General features: G+C 49.6%; 1 protein-coding gene across 1 annotated transcript; it reads right to left on the reverse strand.

The window, feature by feature from the left end:
- Positions 1-1,546: 1,546 nt before the first annotated feature.
- STYX (serine/threonine/tyrosine interacting protein) lies at positions 1,547-23,067 on the reverse strand. The gene is made up of 11 exons (XM_056852087.1): positions 22,990-23,067; positions 15,157-15,189; positions 14,208-14,261; positions 12,674-12,771; positions 9,062-9,122; positions 7,499-7,535; positions 6,728-6,767; positions 6,589-6,639; positions 4,016-4,088; positions 2,243-2,327; positions 1,547-1,625 (listed from the first exon to the last, which is right to left on the reverse strand). Exons 1-11 carry the CDS (start codon positions 23,044-23,046, stop codon positions 1,555-1,557), a joined length of 660 nt encoding a protein of 219 aa, XP_056708065.1. The 5' UTR covers positions 23,047-23,067; the 3' UTR covers positions 1,547-1,554.
- Positions 23,068-24,677: the final 1,610 nt, after the last annotated feature.

Raw genomic sequence — 24,677 nt, forward strand, 5'->3', positions numbered from 1 at the left:
TCTTAAAAGTCTTGTCAAACTGAAGGAGGACTTAATAAATCTCATTTTGAATCTAAAAGTGCTGTGATTTGAATGTGCTGCTGTCCACTTAGGGAGCTAGGATTCCATCTCTGCTGTGCCATAATGTGTGCTGTAAACATCAGACATGGTTACAACGAAAATATCCTGTTTACTTAAAATATTTTGTTGTTGTTCCCACTGGTGATCCCTTTCAAAGGAGTTTCCAATGTCTGGTAATTTGGAGAGGGAAGCGGGTGGGCATTGATTTTCTTCCTACCCCAGCTGCTAAGGTTGCTGGTCCCCCTCTCCACAGGCTGCTAACAGGGTTCCCAACCCCCAGGTGGGGCTTGGAGATGATCTCCAGTCAGATCAGTTCCCCTGGAGGAAATGGCAGCTTTGGAGGCTGGACAATCTGGCACTATTCCCTGATGAGGCCCCTTCCCTCCACAGGCTCCACCCCCCCAATCTCCAGGGATTTCTCAACATTCCCCACTCCATGTGAAGCCAGCTGGGTGACCTTGGGCCAGTCACAGCTCTCTGAGAGCTCTCTCAGCCCCACCTCCCTCACAGGTTGTCTGTTGTGGGGAGGGGAAGGTGATTGTAAGCCGCTTTGATTCTGCCTTAAGTGGTAGAGAAAGTCGGCATATAAAAACCAACTCTTCGTCTTCTGCGGCCTTTCGGATGTAAGCCACTGGATCCTGAGCTCCCTTTCTGCTCACACCAAGCATTTCCTCTAGCAGAAAGAGGGCAAAGGCCAGTTGGGGCTTTTGCCCAGCAGGGCTTCTGATGAACTGCATGAGGCTTGAAGTTTCCCAGGCCCCCACCAGATTCTTCCTGTAGCTAATTTATTGAATGAAAAGCCGCCAATAAGGAAGCCTCTTCCTACTGTTTGCCTGTTGAGAGAATCCCCACAGACCTACGTCTTTTCAGAGAGTCAAAAAAACCACTTGACTTGGAAGAGAAATCTAAGCTTTGTATTTATGGCTAAATACAAGGTATGATGAATCCACTTCAACTCACGATGGCTACGGAAACAAGTCCCAACATCTTGCAGAAATTGGTTTCCCCACTTTTCTGAATCTTAAACTTAAGTGAAGCACCATCCAGACCACGGGGAGTTTTAAGAAGTTTTTTTTATTATTTTACTAAAGACTCTTGTTATAAATTACACAAATAACTTTATAAACAAATCCTCCCCACCCAAACTCGCATTTTGTTTAAAGTAATAGCTTTATCAATACAAATAAAGAAATTTCAAGTATGAAAAGTGCATTATTGCAATAATACCTCTTTGCAAGTCCAAAAAAGTTCTTGGTTGAGGGTAAAACTATAAAGTGTAAAAAAAGGAGTAAAACAATCAGTGCCATCTAGTCAGTCCAGGAGTCCAATACCTTAAAATCCTGCCTGGTGTGCTACTGGAGGGGCAGGTTTGCATCAGAAGGTTGGGCTTGTGTGTCTCTTCCCCGCCCCCGCCCTTGAAATATCCAACCGTCCAACCTGCTGAAATCAGCAGCTGCCGTGACTGGAAATCACAACTCCACGGGTCCCTCAGCCTCAACCGTTCTGCGCCGCTGCTTGCATATTGGTGACTTCTTCATCCTCTTCGTGGGTCCGTTTCAAACTTCCTGTGAAAAAGGCAGAGTCAGTGGGACAGCCTGAAGATGGAAACAAGAAGATTTACCAAGCTGGAAAGGCTGTGGGGCCAAACGAGATGCGACGACATCCGCAGGGACGGCACTGCCATTTTAAATATTTCAAAATGCCACGGCCGCCTGAGGCATTCTTGTCACTCTCCCCCCCGCCACACACACACCTTATCAAGAGCCAAAATAACCACACACTCCCTCGGCTGTCTCGGCACTTAAGAAGGCATGGTGGGGGGATGAGTGGCATTATTAAATCACTGTCAAACAGTTGTGGCATCCTCGCAGCAGACGTGAGGACACTGCCACGTCAAGTTTGGTGCTTTGTCTGAATGGAACAGAACAGGTTCTGTCAAAAAATTCTTCCTTGGAATATTGGTCCCCCCTCATATTCATTCACAGTCAATAAGCTGAGTTTTTATTAATAGTGTCCCAAGCAAGCGATGAAACAATAATTTCATTGCTTGTTCGGGAGTAAGTTAAGAAAGATCCCCCAAGGAAACGCTTAGGGGCAATTTAATTATTAAATACTTTCCCCCTGCAGCAGGGGCTGCTTTTTGTCTCCAGAGGAGGGGTACAGCCACACAGAGAGATCTCACCTGTAGTGACAGACAGTGATCGCTCCAGCTGCCGCGGTGACATCATCTGGATCGTCAGCTTGGCGAGATAGATGGCTTCGTATTCCTACAAAAAGAGTGGAGCGAAAGCGGTGGGAATCTGGATCAAGCAACCCCCAAGACACAAGAAGAGGAGGGGGACCAAAGGGACCAGAGACAGGACGAATCCCAAAGGGGGGGGAACAGGACACTCTTCTTAACCCGACTGCTCCGAGTTGCAGGTTAAACGGAGAAGGGGGCGGGGCACCAGACATTGTGGGCAGGATCTCTAGTGGACCACCAGAACAGTTGTGCTGGCAGGATGGAACTTCCCCACCTCCTGCCACAGGCCACTGCACTCCCGCCACCCCGGAACTGTGGGAATTGTGAAACCAAGGACAGACACCATGAAGGACAGCAGTAGCTTCCTCCTAACTGAACCACCTGAGGGGTCACAGAACGATCAGTTCCAGTATTCCTTATGTGCTGAATGGAGGGGTCGACTCGACCTCCAAAGAACCCTGGAGGTAGTCAGGCGATGCCCACAGAGGGAGAATGGCAGTTCTCTCATTGGAAGAAGAAGAACAACCCTCGCCGTTGTTCTATCTTAGTCCATCTGCTCACCTAGTTATAACTTTTTGCACTTAGAGGCGCCTAAATAGTTTTAGGATGTTTGGTTTTTATAACTTTAGGGCTATTTTAAATGCTGTTTTAATGGTTTTATTGATTAAATGGGTTATTACTCTCCTGTCAGCTCCTCTGAGCCTAGTCTTGAAATAAATAAATAGGTTGTTTTTATATGCCGACTTTCTCTACCACTTAAGGGCGACTCAAACCGGCTTACAATCACCTTCCCTTCCCCGCCCTACAACAGACACACTGTGAGGTAGGTGGGGCTGAGAGAGTATGACTAGCCCAAGGTCACCCAGCTGGTTTCATGGGGAGGAGTGGGGAAACCAACCCAGTTCTCCAGATTAGCCTCCACCACTCAAGTGGAGGAGTGGAGAATCAAACCCGGTTCTCCAGAGCAGACTCCACTGCTCCAAACCACCGCTCTTAACCACACCACCACACTGGCTCTCTATGGGATGCGCAGGTTAGTGTGGACTAGTGGCCAGGGAGCAGACTCGTTTGCCAGTGGTGAGTTGCCATTGTGCCTTGTTTTATCATTTTAAATGTTTTTAACCCTGATATAAGCGTCTTAAAATAAAAAACCTTTTTCTATAATATTTTACATTCTCCACCCAACCTTGGGTATCCAAATAATGGGTGGCCTCCAGTTCCTGCTTCATATATGCGGAATGCTTTAGGCTGTAAGCCAAGGTTCCACAACATGGTGCTTGTGAGTGCCATGGCCATGATGCCCACCAAGACTTTCCTTGGTGCCCACCAAGCTTTTCAGAAAGTATCAAATTTGGCTCCTGCGGTAGCCATTTTAGTATTCAGTTGTGACTTCTGCAGCAGCCATTTTTGGGGTGGGGCTCTCCACCCCCTCTCAAAATTCCATTAGTGCCCACAAAGTCAAAAAGGTTGGGGACCACTGCTGTAAGCAACTAGCCTTCCATGTGCAGCAACCAGGTATGGTACAATGTCCACAACAGAAACAGACAGAAAAAAGCCAATTTGCAGCATTCAGCCAAAGCCATTGTCAGAAAGTGGAAAACAAATGTTTCTGTTGGAGTCACTGAAGATCAAGGCATTTCTGATCCATGCGTAACAGGAGGACTGCCCAGATCACAGTCTATAGCACTGCCAGAGGTGGGGGGGGGGGCTTACCTGAAGTTGATGAACAAATCCAGCATTGGGATTAATACAGAACCTTCTTTCTTGCACGTATGTAAATGCGTCCCTGCACAAGAAAGAAGACAACCAGTTTTCATATTTAATTCATGCCTGTTTGCATTCACTTCCTTATAAGCTCTCCCAGAGTTTTCTTTAATTCTGTGCATCTTCTGCATGTTGGGGCGATTAGCCATTACAGCCACCAGGAAAAGTCCCGGTGGGCTGATGGCCTGGGGAAGCCACCTTGCTTGAATGCCACCCTGGTAGCAGCAGCCAGTCAGGGGCCGTGGCTCAGTGCAAGAGCCTCTGCTTGGCACACAGAAGGTCCCAGGTTCAATTCTTGGCACCTCCAATTAGACGGGCCAAGGAACAGGTGATGTGAAAGACCTCTACCCAAGACCCTGGAGAGCTGCTGCCAGTCTGAGTAGGCAATTCTGGCCTTGATGGACCGAGGGTTTGATTCAGTATAAGGCAGCTTCATGTGTGTTTGGGGAGGAGCCGTAGCTAAGTGGAAGAGCATCTGCTTGGCTCATTGGAAGAGCATCTGCTTGGCATGCAGAACGTCTCAGGTTCAATCCCCGGCATCTCCAGCTATAAGGATCACATAGAAGGTGGTAGTGAAAGACCTCTATCTGTGACCCTGGAGAGCCGCTGCTAGTTTGAGTAGGCAATACTGACCTTGATGGACCAAGGGTCTGACTCAGTATAAGGCAGCTTCATGTGTGTTCATGTGATAATGCAGCCAAGCCAGGCATAACACGTCACTCATCTGGGTCAGTCCCTCCCTCCTTCAGGGGTGTGGTCCCTTCCAGGGCCATTTTGGCCTCCCAGCCCACCCTCCCTGTCCTTTCTTCAAACAGCACAGAAGGGCTTCTGGGAAACCCCATCAAGTCCCTAGCCTCAGGCAGAGATGCTTCACTCCAGGAAGAGCTCCGGCAGGTTGTCACTTGAGCTCATTTTCTTTACAAAGGATACCCCAAGGTGACCTGGGCACTGCACTGAAGAGAAGATCAGCTAACGGAAAAGATGTGCGCTGCAGGGCCTGTGGGAATTGACAGGCCCATGGAAGCTCAAACCACATCACTTAGCTGAGGTCTCCAAAAATGATGTGGACAGAATCGAGCAGGTGCAGAGGAGAGCAACGAGGATGATCAGGGGACTGGAGACCAAGCCCTAGGAGGAAAGGCTGAGGAAATGGGAATGTTCAGTCTGGAAAAGAGGAAGTTGAGAGGGGGCATAATTGCTCTCTTTAAGTATGGGCAGGGAACTGTCCCTGTTGGCAGCAGAGGACAGGACTCGCAAGAATGGGCTTAAATTGCAGGAGGAAAGGTACCGGCTGGTATTAGGAAAAAATGTTTTACAGTAAGAGTTGTTCAACAGTGGAATCAGCTCCCTAGGGAGGTGGTGAGTTCCCCCTCACTGGCCGTCTTTAAGCAGAGGCTGGACAAGCACTTGTCAGGGATGCTCTAGGGTGATCCTGCATTAAGCAGGGGGTTGGACTAGATGGCCTCGATGGCCCCTTTCCAACTCTATGATTCTATGATATCATTCACCACTTGCTCGGTTGCAGCAATCTCCTTTGAGGTACACTTACAGAAGCACAAAGTTGGAAGTCACCACCAGGGTCATCGAGTTCAACCCCATGCACATTATATAAAACGTAAACCCATGTTTATAGAGGACGAGGGCACAATAATACTGTGGCGGAAGTGGACTTTCAACCCAGGTATTTATGGTGAAAATCCAGACTTCTGTTCACTAGATCACGACACAGCTCTTGGTCACAAGACTTTCTGGCACGGTTAGGCCACATGAGCACATGAAGCTGCCATATACTGAATCAGACCCTTGGTCTACTCAGACCAACAGCAGCTCTCCAGGGTCTCGGGCAGAAGTCTTTCGCATCACCTACTTGCCTAGTCCCTTTAACTGGAGATGCCAGGGATTGAACCTGAGACCTTCTGCATGCCAAGGAGATGCTCTGCCGCTGAGCAACAGCCCCTCCCCTCATGTCATGAAACAGATCTAGACTCAAGGACCTCTCTCTAAACCCACCATGAAACACGGGACCCACAGAATTTTTACACTGGGAGGGGAAAGCATTGTTAGCAGCCCCCCACTCTCAACACCCTTCAAATATCCCATAACTTCATTTTGAACTGAACCCCCCACCTCAGTTGCAGCAATAGGCAACTTTATGTATTGGGGAAGGGATGGCAGACCTGGAGCTTCACACACACCCCCGCCGCCCCCCAACCTCAGAGGCAGGCTCACTTGCTCCGCTTCAACCACGGGAAAGGGGAAGAGCCGGCCATTCATGGTGGCCATCTGCCCTAAAGGTAGGAGGCAGTGCCATGGATGGCTGATGGGGAAGGCAGGAATGGCAGCTCTTACCCTCCCCCCCACATCATCCTGAAGGCTCTTGGCAAAGGGGGAAACTCGGCTCGATCCAGTTTGCTAATGACCCTGGCCATGGTTAACAACTGCAGCATCTCTTAAGAAATTCATTTTGGCCACATCATGGCTCAGTGATCCAAGGCAGAAAGCAGGATCGTACATTTTCATACCTGTACTTCACCCCAAAAGTCTCCATAATATATGCAATAACTAAGGCAGCACTGAAAAGAGAGAGAGAAAGAAGAAGTAAGATCAGGTATCCAACGGCCGCACTTTGGGAATGCTAAAACAGAGAGAAAGCGTTGTTACCTTCTGGAAATCCCTGCGTTCCCATGGACAAGAACTTTTCCTGAGAATGGAAATAGTTACTTTACACCAGCTGGCCAGAATCCCCCCCCCCAAATCAACAACTGCTTGTCTTTACGACTGAATTTACACCCACCCCCACATAACAAAACCCACAAGAGGCTTCCCAACGGGACATGAGAACAACTAAGACACACTGAAAGCCAGCAGTACGAATGCAACAATCTAAAGCACCTCTAAGCAAAAAGCCAAGGTCCACCCGAAAGCCCTTCATTTCCCTTCGGGGCCCCCAAAGCCAGGCCTCCATGCTCGGCTGCAATCGATTCCTCAGCTTCCAAGTAACCCGGATGGGGTGGTGAAAGAGGGACTCGAAGACTTCCCCACCCACCATTCTCCCCCAGAACACACTATACAGGGGTGTTGAACTCATGTTACAAGGGCCGGATATGACATAAGTGTCACTTGGTCAAGCCAGGCCTCGCCAGCCCAGATCGGGAGTGTGTGTGTGTGTATGGCTGCCTTGGCTGGCAGGATAAGAGCTCTCAAGGGGCCGGATCCAGCCCACAGGCCTTATGTTTGACACCCCTGCACTATATTTTGAGAAAAGCTCCTCTGCATACAACAAGCGTCCCCCGGTTTGCAAAACACCCGTTTTGCTTTGACTATGTAACTCCCCCCACCCAACAAAGTGTGTCATAATTTAAACCACCTCCCCAATACTCACTTCATATCTGATTAGGATCAATTAGGCAGGCAAATAGAAAAGCAACATACCTCCAGTTTGTAAACTGCCATCAATAAACTCCTTAGTCTACAGGAAAAACACACAGAAAATCCATTCCTATTACGGTCGACTCAGAAATTCTTTCACCCATACAGCAGGATTGGTGCCCATGGACAGCCATGCACTCTAAAGTACCACAAATACCAGGAAATTCTAAAGAACTTGCACTCCGGAGAGAAAGTTTACATGAAGGGTATGGAAAATGAGGTTTTGCAACCACCGGCAGTCTGGTTACGGCCAAAATTCTTTGCTGCATTCAGGCTGCTTTACTCTTGCAGGGGCAATTCAGGGCTTAAAATGACTCGCTCAAACTGAGTTCTATGATCACAGATTGGCGGGGGACAAAGCAGGCACCTTCCTCCGTCCGGATGCTGTGCTCCTGGGAAGCACAACTGCCGTCACGCCTGCAGACAAAAAGCTTCCTACAAGCGGCCTTTAGCATAAAGTTGCACTTATCTTTCACACAGCAGCAGTTCCCTACAGAAAGCTGTGCTGAGAAGCGCACTCTGGACATGCACTTACCTGTAACTGTTGTTCATCCAGTGGTCTTCTGTGCAGGCACCCATGTGGGGACTGCACAGAAGCCACGAAGATGAACCTTCAGTTACAGGCCAATGGACAGGCTGATCTGTCACCTACTTTCCCATTAGCAACATCCAAACCAAAAAAAACCCGACCCCCCCGAAGGGAAACTTCTCGAATCTATATATGGAACCATAGTCACCACCACTGTGAAGCAGCCAAGCAGGGCCCACAAAGCTGTGGCTCTTCCCAGTGCTTCGTGCAGCGCCTGGCACACCAGGACCTCAGCACCACATTCGGACTGTTATGCAGCCCTGCAGGAGGACTTTGCCATTAAGAGAAGCCACTGGTGTGGGGAAACCATCCGCAGACATGCTAGCCATGGACAGTGGCCAGGTGAACAGCTGATCCTTAGAGCTGGAGGAGAGGACTATTCACAGCTACTAGTCAAAATGGATACTAGTCATGATGCATACCTATTCTGTCCAGGATCAGATGAGCATGCCTGTTATATTAGGTGCATTGGAACGCAGGCAGGACAATGGTGCTGCAGGCGTCTTGCTTGTGGGCTTCCTAGAGGCACCTGGTTGGCTGCTGTGTGAGCAGACTGCTGGACTCGATGGGCCTTGGTCTGATCCAGCAGGGCCTTTCTTAGTTCTTATGTTTGAGGGAGAGAGCCCATAAAGTTGTAATTTCCAGTGACGGGCACCCCTGAAAACCAGCAATACTACCAAATAGGGGGAGGGTTCAGACAACTGTAGCTACATGAACTACATGGGAAGTCATGCGTTAACAGACCTTTTCACTTCAAGGAAAACCGTGCAAATTGGCCCAGAAAAATGCTTCGTAGAGCATCAGTGACAGCCACTGCCGGTGTCACCACAGGAGTAAGATAAAGGGACTAAAATGCTTCAGGGGAAGGGACGGCTTCTTGCTCTCACACAAGCACTGAGCCGCACTGACACGAGCTCATGCAGAGCTGCTCCTGAACAGTACAAGAACGAAACCCACAAGCCAAAATAAACACTTACCATAGGGAAAAATCTTATTATATTTTCAATGGGATTATCTGCAATATCCAAGACTAAATACCTACAATTAAAACAAGCGTGTTAAATTCACAGCCGGGATCGCTCAGCTTGTAGACTGCAAACATTTAGCTTGGAAATAATCAGAAACCGGTATGAAGAAGCCCAGTTAAAATGTAGACTCCTGACTCAGGATAAGCTGCAGGGGACAGCCCGAAGGCCCTTTTGGGGCAAGCTGCCTTTGGGAGGAAGCCCTTTGGAGTGCCAGCCGTGTTCCCCCTGAATCCCACCCCCCGCCACTGCTTTTAGCCCCATCACAGTTCAAACCATGTTTACTTTGCAAACCAAGGTTGGAATCTATTGGGCGATGTCAAGCGGGCTTAGAATCATAGAATAACAGAGTTGGAAGGGGCCAGACAGGCCATCTAGCCCAACCCCCTGCTCAGTACAGGATCAGCCTAGAGCAGTGATGGCGAACCTTTCAGAGACCGAGTGCCCAAACTGCAACCCAAAACCCACTTATTTATCACAAAGTGCCAACAGCTGGGCGGCGGGCAGTCCAGGGAAGGGGGGGGGGGCTTTGAACATGGGTGGCCTCTGTGGGGGTGGGGGAAGTCCCCATTGGGAAGCTTCCCCCGTCACGGAGGCCAGGTCTACCCATTGGTTTCTATAGAAACCAATGGGTAGACTTGGCTTCCATGGGTCTCAGTCGGGAGGCCAGGTCTACTGTCATGCAAACCAATGGGTATACCTGGCCTCCGGATGGAGATGGGTTTTCCCCCGCACGGAGGCCAGGTCTACCCATTGGTTTGCATGTCAGTAGACCTGGCCTCCTGACTGAGACCGACCCCCCCACAAGGAGACCAGGTCTACCCATTGGTTTCTATGCATAGAAACCAATGAGTAGACCTGGCCTGCATGGGGGGGGGGGGGGAGAGAAGAAAGCGGCAGCCTGACTGTGCCCGGGAGAGGGGGTGGTGGCGGGGAATGCGAGACTGGCCCTCTCTGGGGCCAGGATCGCACGGGGGGGGGGGGGGCGGCGGGGAAAGCGAGCCTGGCCCTCTCCGGGGCCAGGATCGCACGGGAGAGGGGGGGCGGCGGGGAAAGGGAGCCTGGCCCTCTCCGGGGCCAGGATCGCAAGAGAGAGGGGGTGGCGGCGGGAAATGCGAGCCTGGCCCTCTCCGGGGCCAGGATCGCACAGGAGAGGGGGGGCGGCGGGGAAAGGGAGCCTGGCCCTCTCTGGGGCCAGGATCGCAAGAGAGAGGGGGTGGCGGTGGGAAATGCGAGCCTGGTCCTCTCCGGGGCCAGGATCTCACAGGAGAGGGGGCGGGCGGAGGGGAAAGCGAGCCTGGCCCTCTCTGGGGCCAGAATCGCATGGGAGAGGGGGCGGGCGGAGGGGAAAGCGAGCCTGGCCCTCTCCGGGGCCAGGATCGCACTGGAGAGGGGGAGCGGCGGGGAAAGGGAGCCTGGCCCTCTTCGGGGCCAGGATCGCACGGGAGAGGGGGCGGGCGGAGGGGAAAGGGAGCCTGGCCCTCTCTGGGGCCAGGATTGCACGGGAGAGAGGGGGTGGCGGGGAAAGGGAGCCTGGCCCTCTCCGGGGCCAGGATCGCATGGGGGGGGGGCGTCGTCGGGGAAAGTGAGCCTGGCCCTCTCCAGGGCTAGGATTGCACGGGAGAGGGGGGGGGCGGGGAAAGGGAGCCTGGCCCTTTCCGGGGCCAGGATCGCACGGGAGAGGGGTGGCAGCCAGGATCGCACGGGAGAGGGGTGGCGGCCAGGATCGCACGGGAGAGGTGCGGCGGCAGGGAAAGCGAGCCTGGCCCTCTCCGAGGCCAGGATCGCTTGGGAGAGGGGGTGGGGGGGTCAGGCAGCGTGGTTCAAAGCCCCCGCGCCCAGCTGGGCAGTCCCTTGGGCTTTGAACCACGCCGCGCTGCCTGCAAGCAGCGCCGCACAGTTCAAAGCCCGCCCCTTACCTGGACTGCCCAGCTGGGCGGTGGGCAGTCCAGGGAAGGGGCGGGCTTTGAACCGCGCCGCGCTGCCTGCAAGCAGCGCTGCACGGTTCAAAGCCCCCGCTGCCCAGCTGGGCGGCAGGCACGTACCCGCAGAGAGAGCTCCGCATGCCGGACTTGGCACATGTGCCATAGGTTCACCAACACGGGCCTAGAGCAACCCTGACAAGTGCTTGTCCAGCCTCTGCTTCAAGACTGCCTGGAGCAGGGGTCCCAAACCTTTTTGAGCTTGTGGGCACCTCTGGAATTCTGACACGCTGTGGTGGGCGCAGCCGCAAAATGGCTGCCGCAGGAGGTGCAGTCAGCTACGAAATGGTGGCCGCAGTTCACCTTCAGTTATACAGTGAAGATCCTTGTGCTGTGGCGGCAGCTTCTGCCAAAGCATCGTTTTTTAAAATCTGCACAGCCAATCAAATCTCCAGTGGCCAATCAGAAGCCTGGGTAGGCAAAAGCCCCACCTGGCCTTGCCCACTTTCTAAAAACACTTGGTGGGCACCAGCAAAGGTTGGGGACCCCGTCATGGAAGATGGGAACTAGAGAAGAGTGGCTGGCAGGGGAAGGGCTACATATTGGTACGTTTTATTCATGGTACAAGAGGCGGCAGCATTTGTATAAGTCAAATGATTAAATCAAGTTATTCTTAAGTGCAGGCATGGTTCCAAATATTGCTTAAAGGTCTTCCCACTACTTAAGCATGCAAAACGACAACAACAACACAACATCGAAAGGACTCTGGGAAGGTCAACATGAAATGGAACTAAAGTTATGACACATCCAAGAACTCTCCCCTTTCTTCACATCAAACCTGGCACACCCTTTTGAAGCATGGCTCTTTGAGCAGAGGTATTGAACTTCTGAAACAAACAGTGTAACTAGAAATAAACCAATGACCTGACAGGCAAATATAACCCAAGTGATCGTGAGCCCTTTGGAGAAGTGGTGGTTTCTCGGCTAAGAAGGGGAGCAGAAGCCTGCCTGCTCTGACGACGCTGGCGTGAAGACATGTCCTTGTGACCTCTGGAGTTACAAAATGGCAGCACCCCATCCTCTCGTTTGCTCCCTTGTGGGAATAAGCACAGTTACTGAAAAGGGAGCTTGGACTGGAAAGCAGCACGGAGGCCTGTCGGGAGCCACAGCAGATGAACATTACCTGGGAAAAGGCTGGTTTTGATAGGGTTGACCAAACATCCGGCCCTTAAACAGAGCGCTTGTGCAACATCTTAATGTAACCATGGTTCTCCTCCTTTGCCAATCGGAATGCAAGTTATGAAGAAACAGATCAGCACCGTGAAGGAACCCCTGCATCGCCCTCCCAGCCTCTCAGATGCACAAAGGATTGACTCCCGTTCATCTGTCCCTCTAATGGCAGTGCTTTCCCTTGGCACGATGAGCCGTTCCCGATGCAAAGAGCCTCTTGCATAGGGAAATGCTGCTCCGTGCGAAAGGATCCACTCTAACATACCCACCAACTTCTTTGATTCAAAGGACCTCTGAAATAGTCCCATCTTGAAGAACCAACTGAAAGACCCGTTAACATAGGAAGTGTTTCTTGAACAAAGCGTCACAACCATCATTTTCAGAGTACCGTAGTATTGGTTGCAATACTTACCTAAATAATTGCTGGAAGTTTGGTTTAATAAAGTTTGCTTCGATATTTTGCCGTATGCATATTACATGGGTGATCCCATGTTTCTGAAGTATAGGTAGCTGCAAAACAAAACGTTGGAAGAAAATGAAAACCCCTTGAAGTTAGTTAGCGCTGTTAAAATAATGGCAGGAGAACATTTACACCTTTTTGAGTTGCCAATATTTAACGAGTGGACATATCACTAAATATTTAGTTCCTTACATTTAAATGTTCAGCAGGTTTGAGATGACGTAATACATTCTTGGCTAGCTTATCTACCCACGACTGCCTCTAACAGAAACATGGCTGGCCCTTATGTGGACAAGGAAGACAGCCATATCAGATTTTCATCAGAAAAGGCATTTTTCTGTTCACGCTCAGGGAACTCTATCCCCAGGGTCTGTGGGAAAATGTCTTTGTAAATCAATCAAAAAGGAAAAGACAACCCTCAAAAGTGAGCCGATAAGGAGCGATCGTGCTCTAGGAAGGAAAGAATGTCGACCGCGGCTGAGCGTGGGGGAGAAGAAGAAATATCTGCTCAAGCCTCAGAAGCTTAGAGAATCGTTGCAGGGAGATTTCAAGGGTGGGGTGGGATTTACAGATCCCCTCTCTATGCTTGTAGAGCAGGGGTGGGGAACCTTTTTCCTGCCAAGGGCCATTTGCACATTTATGACATCATTCAGGGGCCATACCAGGTGTAGATCTCCCGGTGGGGGGGGAAAGGCTAGGGTTGCCAGGTCTCCAGCCACCACCTGGAGGTTGGCAACCCCAGGGGAGGCCACACAGAGACGTTCCTGCACGCTGCAGCTGTAGGGGGCAGCCTTGGGGGAAGCATCCCTCCCCTCTCCTCTCCCCGACCAACAGCCGACAGTCAGCGAGAGGAGGTCCAAAGGGCGCCACAGCACCCCTGTAAGCCACAACCCCAGGAACACCCTTGGAGAGGGCTGCCCTGCGCCCCGCCTCTGCGGCAGGGCCCAGGAGCTCCCAAGGGCCACAAAAAATGTGCTCGGGGGCCGCATATGGCCCCCGGGCCTGAGGTTCCCCATCCCTGTTGTAGAGAAATAATCAGAATCTTGTACAAGTCAAAGTGTATTCAAGAATCACCAAAAAATGCTGCTCCAAAAAGTGGAGACTGTCCAGCCCTTTCCAAATAGCTCTGGAGTGGCAAGCTGCTTTGTTTTCAAGTTTCAGAAATGTATCTGACAGTTCTTAAGATAAGCACAATAGAATAAATTTCTTACTGGAAGAAATTCTGGAGAGTGTTGGTTCTGAAACTTATTTATAGAGTTTTGGTCCAATTTGATAGGAATTGCTGAGCTACCATACATGAAAAAGGCAAAACTTTGCTTAGTGGTCTACCATATTGTTTGAAAGAAGGTTTACCAATGTAACATGTTCAGTGGCAATCAACGCACCAAAATGTGTGACATTATTCCTGAGTGCGGAACAATTTATGTACTTTGTACAACTATGTTCATTCACAGCAAAAAAAAAAAAAATCTTAAGAAAGGCATACCTTGCTTTTCATAGCTGAAGAATATGGGCCTAAGAACAACCCAGGTAAAATTTCCTAAAGGGGGGGAGAGAATACAAAACATCCAGTCATACACAAAATTCAGTCTACCGCACCATAAGTCACAGCAGGACACACATTATCAGAGGAGCAGGCCTATTATATTAGGTGCTGTGGAATGCAAACAGGACAATGCTGCTGCAGTTGTCTTGCTTGTGGGCTTCCTAGAGGCACCTGATTGGCCACCGAGTGAACAGACTGCTGGACTTAATGGACCTTGGTCTGATCCAGCATGGCCTTTCTTATGTTCTTAACCAGTGCCCTCCTAAGATCCAGAAGTGGTGGCCGAATGCCCGGAGCCCACCTGGGACCATCCAAGGGAAGAGTGAGATATAGGTACGGAAGACTGCTGCCCGCCCACAAGCAAAGGCCGCAGTCGCCAAACGGTGCCTTTCAAGTGAATGGCCAGGGGCAAGCCTGCAAGCCCAGGAGTTCGAAAAGAATCCGAGAGGAAAGGCAAGCTATTGGGGTTGGTTCCCTTGGTATGGCAATGGGAATGCCTAATGAAATCCAGAGAAAAAATGGAGTTCTGTGTGTCGAGGGCACTGTTTCTCAAAAACAGTGCAGCAGCCATCATTTCTATGGGGTCAAGTATTTTCGTTTTTTAACCCACTAGCTTGACGATCCCAAAAAATCCTCTGACCCTGGGAGCACTGTACTGGGAAGTGACATGGACCTGTGTGGATCCGGCATGGTAGCAGCTCTACCCTGCTCACCCCAGGGAATCAGCTGTCTTCAGACCAGGACCTGTCCTGGATAAAGGAGATTCCAGATCCTCATCCCTAATTTACCCCTGTAGTACCTAAAAGCATCTCAGGGTTCCTTAGGATTTTGCTCAGGAGCACCCAGTAACCAATTAACAACTGGCTTTGACTGAAAGAAACATGCATACCTGCATCTCTCTTCTCATTGGATATGTCCAGTCCTGAAGAAAAAGATACACAGTTCACACATGATAAAGGACAAGTCAGCCAACAAACAATCATATTCTTGAGAAAGCTGGAAGGCAGGGGGGCAGGTGGAGACTATCATTATTATTGATAATGCATGAGGAAGGGCATCGCACTTTCCATATGTGATGGAATCCAATGGACCCTCTCTGACTTGGCCAAAGCTTGACTGCTGGAGAAGTTAATGCAGCCCCGGCACTTCTGCCGTTCCCCAGAATGTGCTAACACAAATATGACACCTCTGTGTTAAGTTACTGGTTACAAAAAAATCCAACACAGATGAGCATACAGTGACCACAACTCAATAGCTGTTGCACCATATATATTCACACATTAACCTACAGTGTCAAAAAATAACATACAAAGAATCAGTTCTTATTAAAGAGTCTCATCACAATTCAAAATAATGTTGTCATCTGTTAGAACGCTAAATTGCTAATATACCCGTTTACACCAACTTATCATACCAGGTGTATATAGGAAAAAACAGTTCAATTTCTTATTCCATGGGAGTACATTGACGTATTCAGAATGTGCACAGTGGAACTGTTTAGGAGGGAATCTGGTTGCAGCAAAATGGAATTTTCTACAAAAGTAATAGGGGGACAGTTAAACAGCATTATTCAGGACGGCGCTTTTACATAGTGAACAGGATTATAATTTTAACGCCTGAGACCTTTCTGAAATATTTATCTGTGCACTGTTTACCGTATAATGCCTGTCATACTGCACTGCCTTCTTGTTCTGAATCCAGTTTGAGTCTCAATGAGAAAGGCAAATAGATAAACGGCGCTTGGAGAAGACATTATGGACGTAGCCTCAGGATTCTTTAACAGATTTCAGCAAACCCAAGTCACCTTAGATTACTTCCCATGAGGTATGTTCCCCACTTTTCTTTCTGCCAAAATGTACCTCAAGGACTGAGAGAGCTAGTCTGCAAAAGACTGAAGCCTTGTTAGTCTTTAAGGTGTCACAAGACTGGTTGTTTTGTGGCACTTTTAAATGTGTACCTCTTGCATTTTATGACCTGTGGGTCTTTTTCTCCAAGCCTGCATCTGCCAACTGAAGGTGCCCACTTCCTGAATTGAGTGCTGCACGCTCTAGCCCATGAAATCCAAGGGGCCACAAAGCGCTGGGCTGTTTTTCTGTGACAGACTAACGCAGCCACCCCTCTGGAAATGGTGGCTGAGCATTTACCACATACTGACCGTTCTCCACCTACCGGGGAGGGGCTGTGGCTCAGTGGTAGAGCATCTGCTTGGCATGCAGAAGGACCCAGGTTCAATCCCTGGCATCTGCAGTTAAAGGGACAAGGCAAGTAGGTGATGTGAAAGACCTCTGCCTGAGACCTAGGAGAGCCGCTGCCGGTCTGAGTAGACAGTATTGACTTTGATGGACCGAGGGTCTGATTCAGTATAAGGCAGCTTCATGTGTTCATGAGACAAAGCAAACCAAAAGAAGCCCATTTCATTTGATGTTTAAACTGTGCATGTTACTCACTGTCGTCACCATGGGTTGAATAGCGAAAGGCAAGTTTTATCTTCCCACCACAGCAAGCAATAACTTCAACCATTAAATGCCCGCTGGGCTACCAAAATACCACTAATGAGCAACTCGCTGACATGATGTGACAAATAAAATATGCTTTTTAAAATGTTCACTAGTGGCAAACTAATTATTTAGCTGTGTATCTAGAGATCCAGATACATTTTTTAAAATGAAGCTGGGTTCTAAGCTCTCCCGGCAAAAGGGGTTTCTTTTTAAGAGTACAGCTGCACACAATCTATTTCCTACCCTTAGGAAAGTCAAGTCATACACCTGCCCTGGTTTCCTTTGGGCAACTGTGGGATCTATTCGCACAAGGAAGTAATGCTCTACAGCAAGTATCAGACAGCCCTTTTCCCTAGTAAAAAGTGATCAACAGCTAGCAAGGATGATCTTTGTACTAGGCATTAACAGGGCTTCAGGCTCTACCATCTATGCTGCATCAGACCTTCGGGGCTCAAGCACATCTGGGATATATTCTTCAAGCACTGATGCAGCTCTTTGGTACTGAATGGCATTTTAATCCCCCCCCACCTCTGCCATGCAAATTTCTTCAGCTGTAACTTCTGAATAGCACAGCAAGAAACTAACAGACCCATGCACTTGCTTGTTTCCAATGTACAATTTTAAATGGACTCTTACAACTGTCTGAAGCATCAGGATAAGCCTTTTGAAGCGTCCACAACTGTTGCAACCCATGTGGTCACAAACTGGCAATTTACAAAGCATTTCAAACCATAGAACAGTAGCCAAAAACTTAAGTGTTACTGAAAACAAACAATCTTCACACTGTGTCAACCCAGAAATCTTGCAAATGACTGCATTTATGTGTGCCAACAAAAAGCAAACAGAGTTATCCAGTAAATTCCAGATCCCAGACACCCAAATCCAAGCCCTGGAGTATCGACCAGTTCAAAAGATTTATCTAAAGGCCTACTGATTTCATTGGAACATTTCCAAGTGGGCTCAAGATCATAGCCTCGAATCAGACCACCCGCTTGTTTAATAACTAGTCACGGGTGTTACAATATAAGCAAGCAGATTTATTTATATCTGAGAATTGTTTTTTGAAAAGTCCTGTTGCTCTTTTTGATGTTTTTAACTGTGATTTTTATTTACTGGCATGAACATTTTTACTCCCGCATTTGTTCATAGCGTGGCAGTTTAGAAAGGCAGAGAAGCCACCAGACACATAAGCATTATTTACTACAAGGCTTATTTGAACTTGGAGAACTGAGATTTTTACCCGTTTGCAAACTGAAAGGCAGAAATACAAGTTACATACCTGGCAATATGCTTTTCTACAAAACAAAAAGGAAGTTTCTCAGCTTTGCAAATATATAAGGGAATGTTCACAGTAAATGTACAATTTAGATCAATTACTTGTTTTAACTTAATTGTCAACATGCCTTTTGCAGTCAGATGTTGATTTGGGATGTCTTGCATGTGCAATAAATACCACCCACACTGATTTCACAATTACAATATTACTGCACATAAGCATGAAGGCACCATCTTCGTCGGAGCTACAGTGTATTTGACATGCATATCTATAATATGAAGGGCAGCATAAGGTAGGAGAATAAGCTGGGCTGCACAAAATGCTCAGAGGCCTAAAATGGACTAAGATACTAAGCAGCACAGGGGAACATTACATTCTAGGTATCATAATATGCTGAACAGCATAAGGTTGCACGAAGTGGCATGGTATGCTGGAGGACATGTGGCAGCACGAGGCGGCAGGAAGTGCTGGAAGCATCAGGAGCCAGCAGGGTACACTTCAACGTTGAGGGTCAGAGGTGAGAAGCAGGCTGTGGTGAAGAGGAATCATAGAGTTGGAAGGGGTAATACAGGCCATCTAGTCCAACTCAGCACAGAATCAAATATGGCTCTTTTAAGTTAAGGTATATCAGAGGGGCAGGTGGGATGCTTGAATAACCAGTATGTGAAGCAAAAGGCAGGCAAAAGTGTTGATGGGATAAAGAGATTCTTAGAGAGGCTTTACAGAAAGGGAAATTATAAAAGGGAACAGTTGGCAGTAATACAAGCATAAACCACTCACACACTCACAGATTTTTGCCAGTGCACTAAAACAACTGTGCAGGGCACCCTGTGTGTATTTACTACTTATTGTGAGATCTCATGTGTGCCTCTTTCTAGTAAAATGTTTGTTTACAGAAACTTTATGATTAATCAACATGTCAATTCTCAGAATTGTTGAGTTGCACAGTGTCTGTTACACAAGTGGGCTCTAATTAGTTGTTCACACACCATTTTAAAAGCGATCTTTCAACCAAGCCTTTTCCACACATTTAAAAGTTTGAAACCCAGTGAAGGTACAAATAACTTCCTAGAGGACGACCATACTTTTCACAATCTGTCACTCAGGCCAAATGAGTTCCTAAAGCCAATAAAACTTCTTCAGTGGCAGCAATTTTACCAGGGTCTACCAGAACCATCTGAGATGTCTGTGCATCTCTGATACACCTGCAAGCAAGTCAGCTGCCAAAGCGTCACCTTCTCTGCCTGCTTGATCTGTGTTATCAGAGAACCACAGGCCAAACAGCTGGCTGATCTGGTTTAATAAAGGGAAAACGGAGAATCTATATTTTAAGGTCAAAGGGAAGCTGATGACAAGCTTAATTGGAAATATGATGCGTCTATACCAAAGGCATTCTAATGGGCCTTGAGCTAATGTCAGAAAAGGATAACCTCTCTTAGCTGCTTAGGTGAAATTAAGTCAATATAAAGTGAAAACTGTCCCATGAGTGCAATGGTGTAGGTAAAACCCAGAGGATGTTCACTGCATGCAGACAAAATACAAGCTGCTCAACATTCAGTGGCATAAAGGCAGACTTCTTAGAAACATGGAAGTGAGAACAAGATTTAAAATCCAGGTGCAGTGTGTGGAGAGAAGAACAGCTACACTCAATCTCAAAATGCTAAAATCAGGACCACAGCCAGATTACCAGACACTCTGGTAGGAAATATAGTAACAAAGTAAAGCATAAATGGAACCAGAGGCAGAGGGGAAAAGATATGAAATGGCAGGAAGCAAGACTTTAAAGACATGCAGGTGAGGTTAACAAAAAGAAGACGCTAAGAGTCAAAAGTAATGGGCAAGATATAGATGCAGATATAGATGATTTTTGCCATTAGGCTTGCAATAGAACAGACAAAAGTATTTGTAATGGTTGATCCCCAGGAGCAGAATACTTTTTCTGGGAGATACACCAAAGCTAGAAGCAAAGCATCTTCTAGAAATAGTGTAAGATTTTTAGTCGTTTTTAGTAGTTTCACCACACTGGGAAGGTTACCAAGCAAATTTAGCAAAATATATCTTCAGGGAAGTACCCCAAGGATGTACCCTGGGGCTCACTATAATGGCCATAGTTATTTCTTTAGATTATTCAACCAATAGCTACAGCGGGGAGAAGATCTCTGCGTATTCTCCAAAGGGGAATAGTGGATAGCAGGCAGGTTCAGGATGTACAAATAGAGAAAATGGGTGACTGAATGGATCTACTGCGCTGCCAAGAATTCCTCAGCATCCTATGCCTGATATAGATTTCACATGGACCCTTAGTAAGAAATACTAGGGGAGGGGCAAGTAACAGACATATTGTACAAGCAGGAGACGCAAAGGGGGACAAGAAGAAAAATCCCTTTCGCTGAAGAGGGGGCACCCAAAATCCTCAGCAGTGAGCATGGCAACTTACACCCAGCAGTCCTTGCAATGGGAATAGTACTAACAGGTGTTATAGGGTGGATAAGAACAAATCTTTTAACTGTAAACAGGAAAAGGGCCTGAGGACACCTGTAACACTGGGACAGCCAGTGTGGTGTAGTGGTTGAGAGTGTCGGACTAGGATCTGGGAGAACCAGGTTCGAATCCCCACTCATGGCATGGAAGCTCGCTGCGAAACCTTAGGCCAGTCACATACATACAGCCTAACCAACCTCACAAGATTGCTGTGAAGATAAAATAGAGGAGAACAATGTAAACCGCTTTGTGTTCCCATTGGGCATAAAGGCAGTGTATAAATGAAGAAAAAAAAATACGTATTTATTTTGGACCAGCACTGCTCTGGAGTTCGGGGGAAGCCAAACCACTGCATTTTCCCATGCTGACAGAGGCTATGCCAACACAGTTTGCCCACACCCAGTTTTGCTTCCCCTTTGGGGAATACGCAGAGATCTTCTCCCCCTGCAGCTATTTATAGAGATCCACTAGCGCACCACCAAGCGGAACCAACACTCGCTCCTGGGGGCTTGTTAACAGAGCCAAAAATCAGAGACTGTTTATCATAAACCCACCCTGAACCTGGTTTTGATTGGGAAGGGTGGGCTATAAATTGAAATAATAAATAAATAAATAAACAACTAGACTTCCAAGGCTCAGCTCTAGGACATGCGAATAATGTGATGTCTTTGCTCACAGGGTTGTTGTGACGTTAACATGGAGGAGAATGACACGATCAGGGGACTAGAGCAACTGCCCTATGAGTAGCGGTTCAAATGCTTAGGGCTGTTTAGCTTGGAAAGATGGGAGTTAAGGAGAGACATGATAGAGGTCTATAAAATTATGCATGGTATGGAGAGTGGAAAGGGAGGAGCTTTTCTCCCTCTCTCATAATACTAGAAGGTGGGGTCATCTGCTGAAGCTGGAGGGTGAGAGATTCAAAACAAATAAAAGAAAGTATTTCTTCACACATCACATAGTTAAATTGAGGAATTCCCTGCCCCAGGATGTGGTGATGGCTGCAAACTTGGAAGGCTTTAAGAGGGGAGTGGACATGTTAATTGAGAATAAGGCTACTAGCCAAAATGCATACTAGTCATGATGCATGCCTATTCTCTCTAGTATCATAGCATGCCTATTCTATTAGGTGCTGTGGAACACAGGCAGGATAATGCTGCTGCAGTCGTCTTGTTTGTGGACTTCCCAGAGGCACCTGGCTGGCCACTGTGTGAACCGACTGCTGGATTTGACGGGCCTTGGTCTGATCCAGCAGGGCCTTTCTTATGTTATGACCTAATCTGCTTTGGGCCCCCATTAGGAGAGAAAGGTGGGACATTAAATAAATAAATAAGGCTGGGGAACCCATGTCAGCCTAAGAGATGGGATGCGCAAAGCTACTTTATACCAGGTCTGAACAATGGATCCTCAGGATCATCTGCTCTGTCCAAGCCCAGAGATCCACTGCCAGGGTTGCCAACCTCCAGGTAGGGGCTGGCGATCCACTGGAATTACACCTGATCACCAGACTACACCATATGCTCATTTATTTATTGAAAACATTTCCCACTTCTCCTGAAAAAAACCCCCACAGGTGATCTGGAAGGTGGACTGTATGGCATCACATCTGACCAAGGCCCCTCCCCTCCCTGAACCCCTCTTCTCCCAGCCTCAATTCTCCAGGTGGTTTCTGAACCTGGAGTTGGCAACCCCAGCCACCACTGCCCATCAACTGTGACTTATTTCACAGAACCGCAACCAGCCGTATATATAAAGCAGGGAGGAAGCAAAAACAAGAGCACGGGGGCAAAAACATAAATATTCCGGACAGGAAAATAACTGATGGGCAGGAAAAAGCAGAGCCCAAATGGGGGGGGGGGTCACCCCCTCTTAACAAGAGGGGTTCAAAGGCGTGCTTGGGGAGGGGGCGCAGGAGAACAAGACCTCAGATCTACCTGCTGGAAGCGGGGGTGGATAAGGGCAACCACATAACACCGGTGGAAAAGGAGGAGACCCTCCATTTTTGTTGTTTTCTCGAACGTGGTGGGCATGCCAGGAAGCAAACACGACCCCAGAGGGGGGAGGGGGGCGGCTTCCCACCAGCTCGGAAACCCAGTCCAGGGGCTCCAGGCGTAGCGGGAGAAATGGGGGGGGGTCTGCGCGGAAAAGGCAAGACGCGCGGGGGGGGTGCAGAGGGGCGGGGCCAGGGCGCCCTGCAGGCTCACACGCGAGGAACATCCACACGTCCACGCGTGCATGCGCGGGTGTGTACATAAATAAAAGGGCGGGGTGGGAATATTGGGATTCAAAGCCACTTGGGGCTTTGCACGGAGGGGGATTGTTTGGCGTGGAGGGGAGGGGGCTTTAATGGAGGGGGATTGTTTGGCATGGAGAAGGGGGTTTGCACGGAGGGGGCTGGCTCTGCATGGGGGGAGGGGGCTTTGCTGGCCGCCCTCCCCCGCCGTGGCGAAGGGGAGGCGGCGGGGCTCACCTCCGAGTCCTCTTTGGCCTGCGGCAGCGCGGGGAACACCGGCTTGGCCAGCTCCATGGCCGGCCCGGGCGGCGCGGGGGAGGCCCCGCGTGTGTCCCCCCCTCCCCCCCTCCGGGTCTCCCTCTGGCAGACGGCGCCGCTCCCTCGCTCGGGCCCCTCTCCGCTCCCCCTCTCCGTCAGTCCGGCAGGGCGAGGCGGCGGGCGAGCCGCGGCGCTGGAGCCGCGGCGGCGGCGATGGCGGCGGGCGACTGAGGAGACGGAGGAGGCGGCGGCGGAGGCTCGCGCCCAGCCGCCATGCTGCTGGCCCGGCGGCCCCTCCCCTCAGGCCCGGCGGCCGCCGCCTCGCCCCTCCCAACCGCCGCTCGCCGGCCGTTGGGGGAGAGGGGCGTGCCCCGCGCGCGGGCCGTAAAAGGAGTGGGCGGGGCCCGCCTGGCGAAGCCGGGGTCAGAGGCGGCGGGGGCGTGGCCCGGCGGCCGGCTCGGGCGGGGGTGTGTCCGCAGGGCGAGAGGGGGCGGGGCTGGCCAGCTGGGAGAGAGCGGGCGGGCGGGCCTCGCCCTCCCCAGCTCGAAGTGCGCCTGCGCCGGGTCCACCCGCCGTCGTTCAGTGGGGCGCTCATACTGGGAGAGGGGAGGGGCTGTGGCTCGGTGGTAGAGGCATCTGCTTTGCATGCAGGAGGTCCCAGGTTCAATCCCCGGCATCTCCAGTTAAAGGGACCAGGTATGGAGGTGATGTGAAAAGACCTCTGCCAGTCTGAGTAGACAATATTGACTTTGATGGACCAAGAGTCTGATTCAGTAGAAGCAACAGATAGTATGGACTAGGGCGTGGAGGAAAGTGACATCAACTCGCAGCTGATTTATGGCAACCCCTTCGGGTTTCCAAGGCAAGGGATGGGCAGAGGTGGTTTGCCATTGCCTGCCTCTGCGTAGCAACCCTAGACTTCCTTGTGGTCTCCCATCCAGGTATTAACCAGGGCCGACCCTGCTTAGCTTCCAACATCTGATGAGGGCAGGTTAATCTGGGCCATTCAGGGCAGGGCACCTTCTAAAGGTGGTTGTCTTACGTTCTGCTGTTTAGGATGGCCACAGCCCTCAGTTTGCATGATATAGGGGAGGGGCTGTGGCTCAGTGGTGGAGCATCTGCTTGGCATGCAGAAGGTCCCAGGTTCAGTCCCCGGCATCTCCAGTTAAAGGGCCTAGGCAAGGAGGTGATGTGAAAGACCTCTGCCGGAGAGCTGCTGCCGGTCTGAGTAGACAATACTGACTTCGATGGACCAAGGGTCCGATTCAGTAGAAGGCAGCTTCATGTGTTCGGGGCGGGTTGCCAACTCTAGGCCAGGAAATTCCTGGAGATGTGGGGAACAAGGTCTGTGGAGGAGGGAATATTTTATAGTTGTAGAGGAAAGTGTGTTGGCCTGCAGCGGAACAGTTTGGGTTTTTGAGTCCAAGGGGTTGCCAACCTCCAGGTGGCGGCTGGACAGCTGCTATTACAATTGATATTCAGGTGACAGAGATCAGTTCTCCTAGAGACAATGGCTGCTTTGAAGGGGGACTCTATGGCATATGGCAATAAACCCCACTGTAGTCCCTCCCCTCCCAAACCTCGCCCTCCTTAGGCTCCACCCCCAAAATCTCCAGGTATTTCCCAACCCAGAGCTGGCAACCCTAGTTAGAGTGAAAGCTCCCTTC

This window comes from Euleptes europaea, chromosome 6, assembly GCF_029931775.1.
Source record: "Euleptes europaea isolate rEulEur1 chromosome 6, rEulEur1.hap1, whole genome shotgun sequence".
Taxonomy (NCBI): domain Eukaryota; kingdom Metazoa; phylum Chordata; class Lepidosauria; order Squamata; family Sphaerodactylidae; genus Euleptes; species Euleptes europaea.

What these genes read in the sequence shown, in the direction of transcription:
- STYX (XM_056852087.1), bottom strand. Translation starts at nt 23,046, where the DNA reads ATGGAGCTGGCCAAGCCGGTGTTCCCCGCGCTGCCGCAGGCCAAAGAG. An exon ending in AGGCCAAAGAGGACTCGGAG is followed by an intron (nt 15,190 to 22,989) that starts GTGAGCCCCGCC and finishes CTTTTTCTTCAG; the next exon opens with GACTGGACATATCCAATGAG. An exon ending in TGGCAGTTTACAAACTGGAG is followed by an intron (nt 6,768 to 7,498) that starts GTATGTTGCTTT and finishes TTCCATTCTCAG; the next exon opens with GAAAAGTTCTTGTCCATGGG.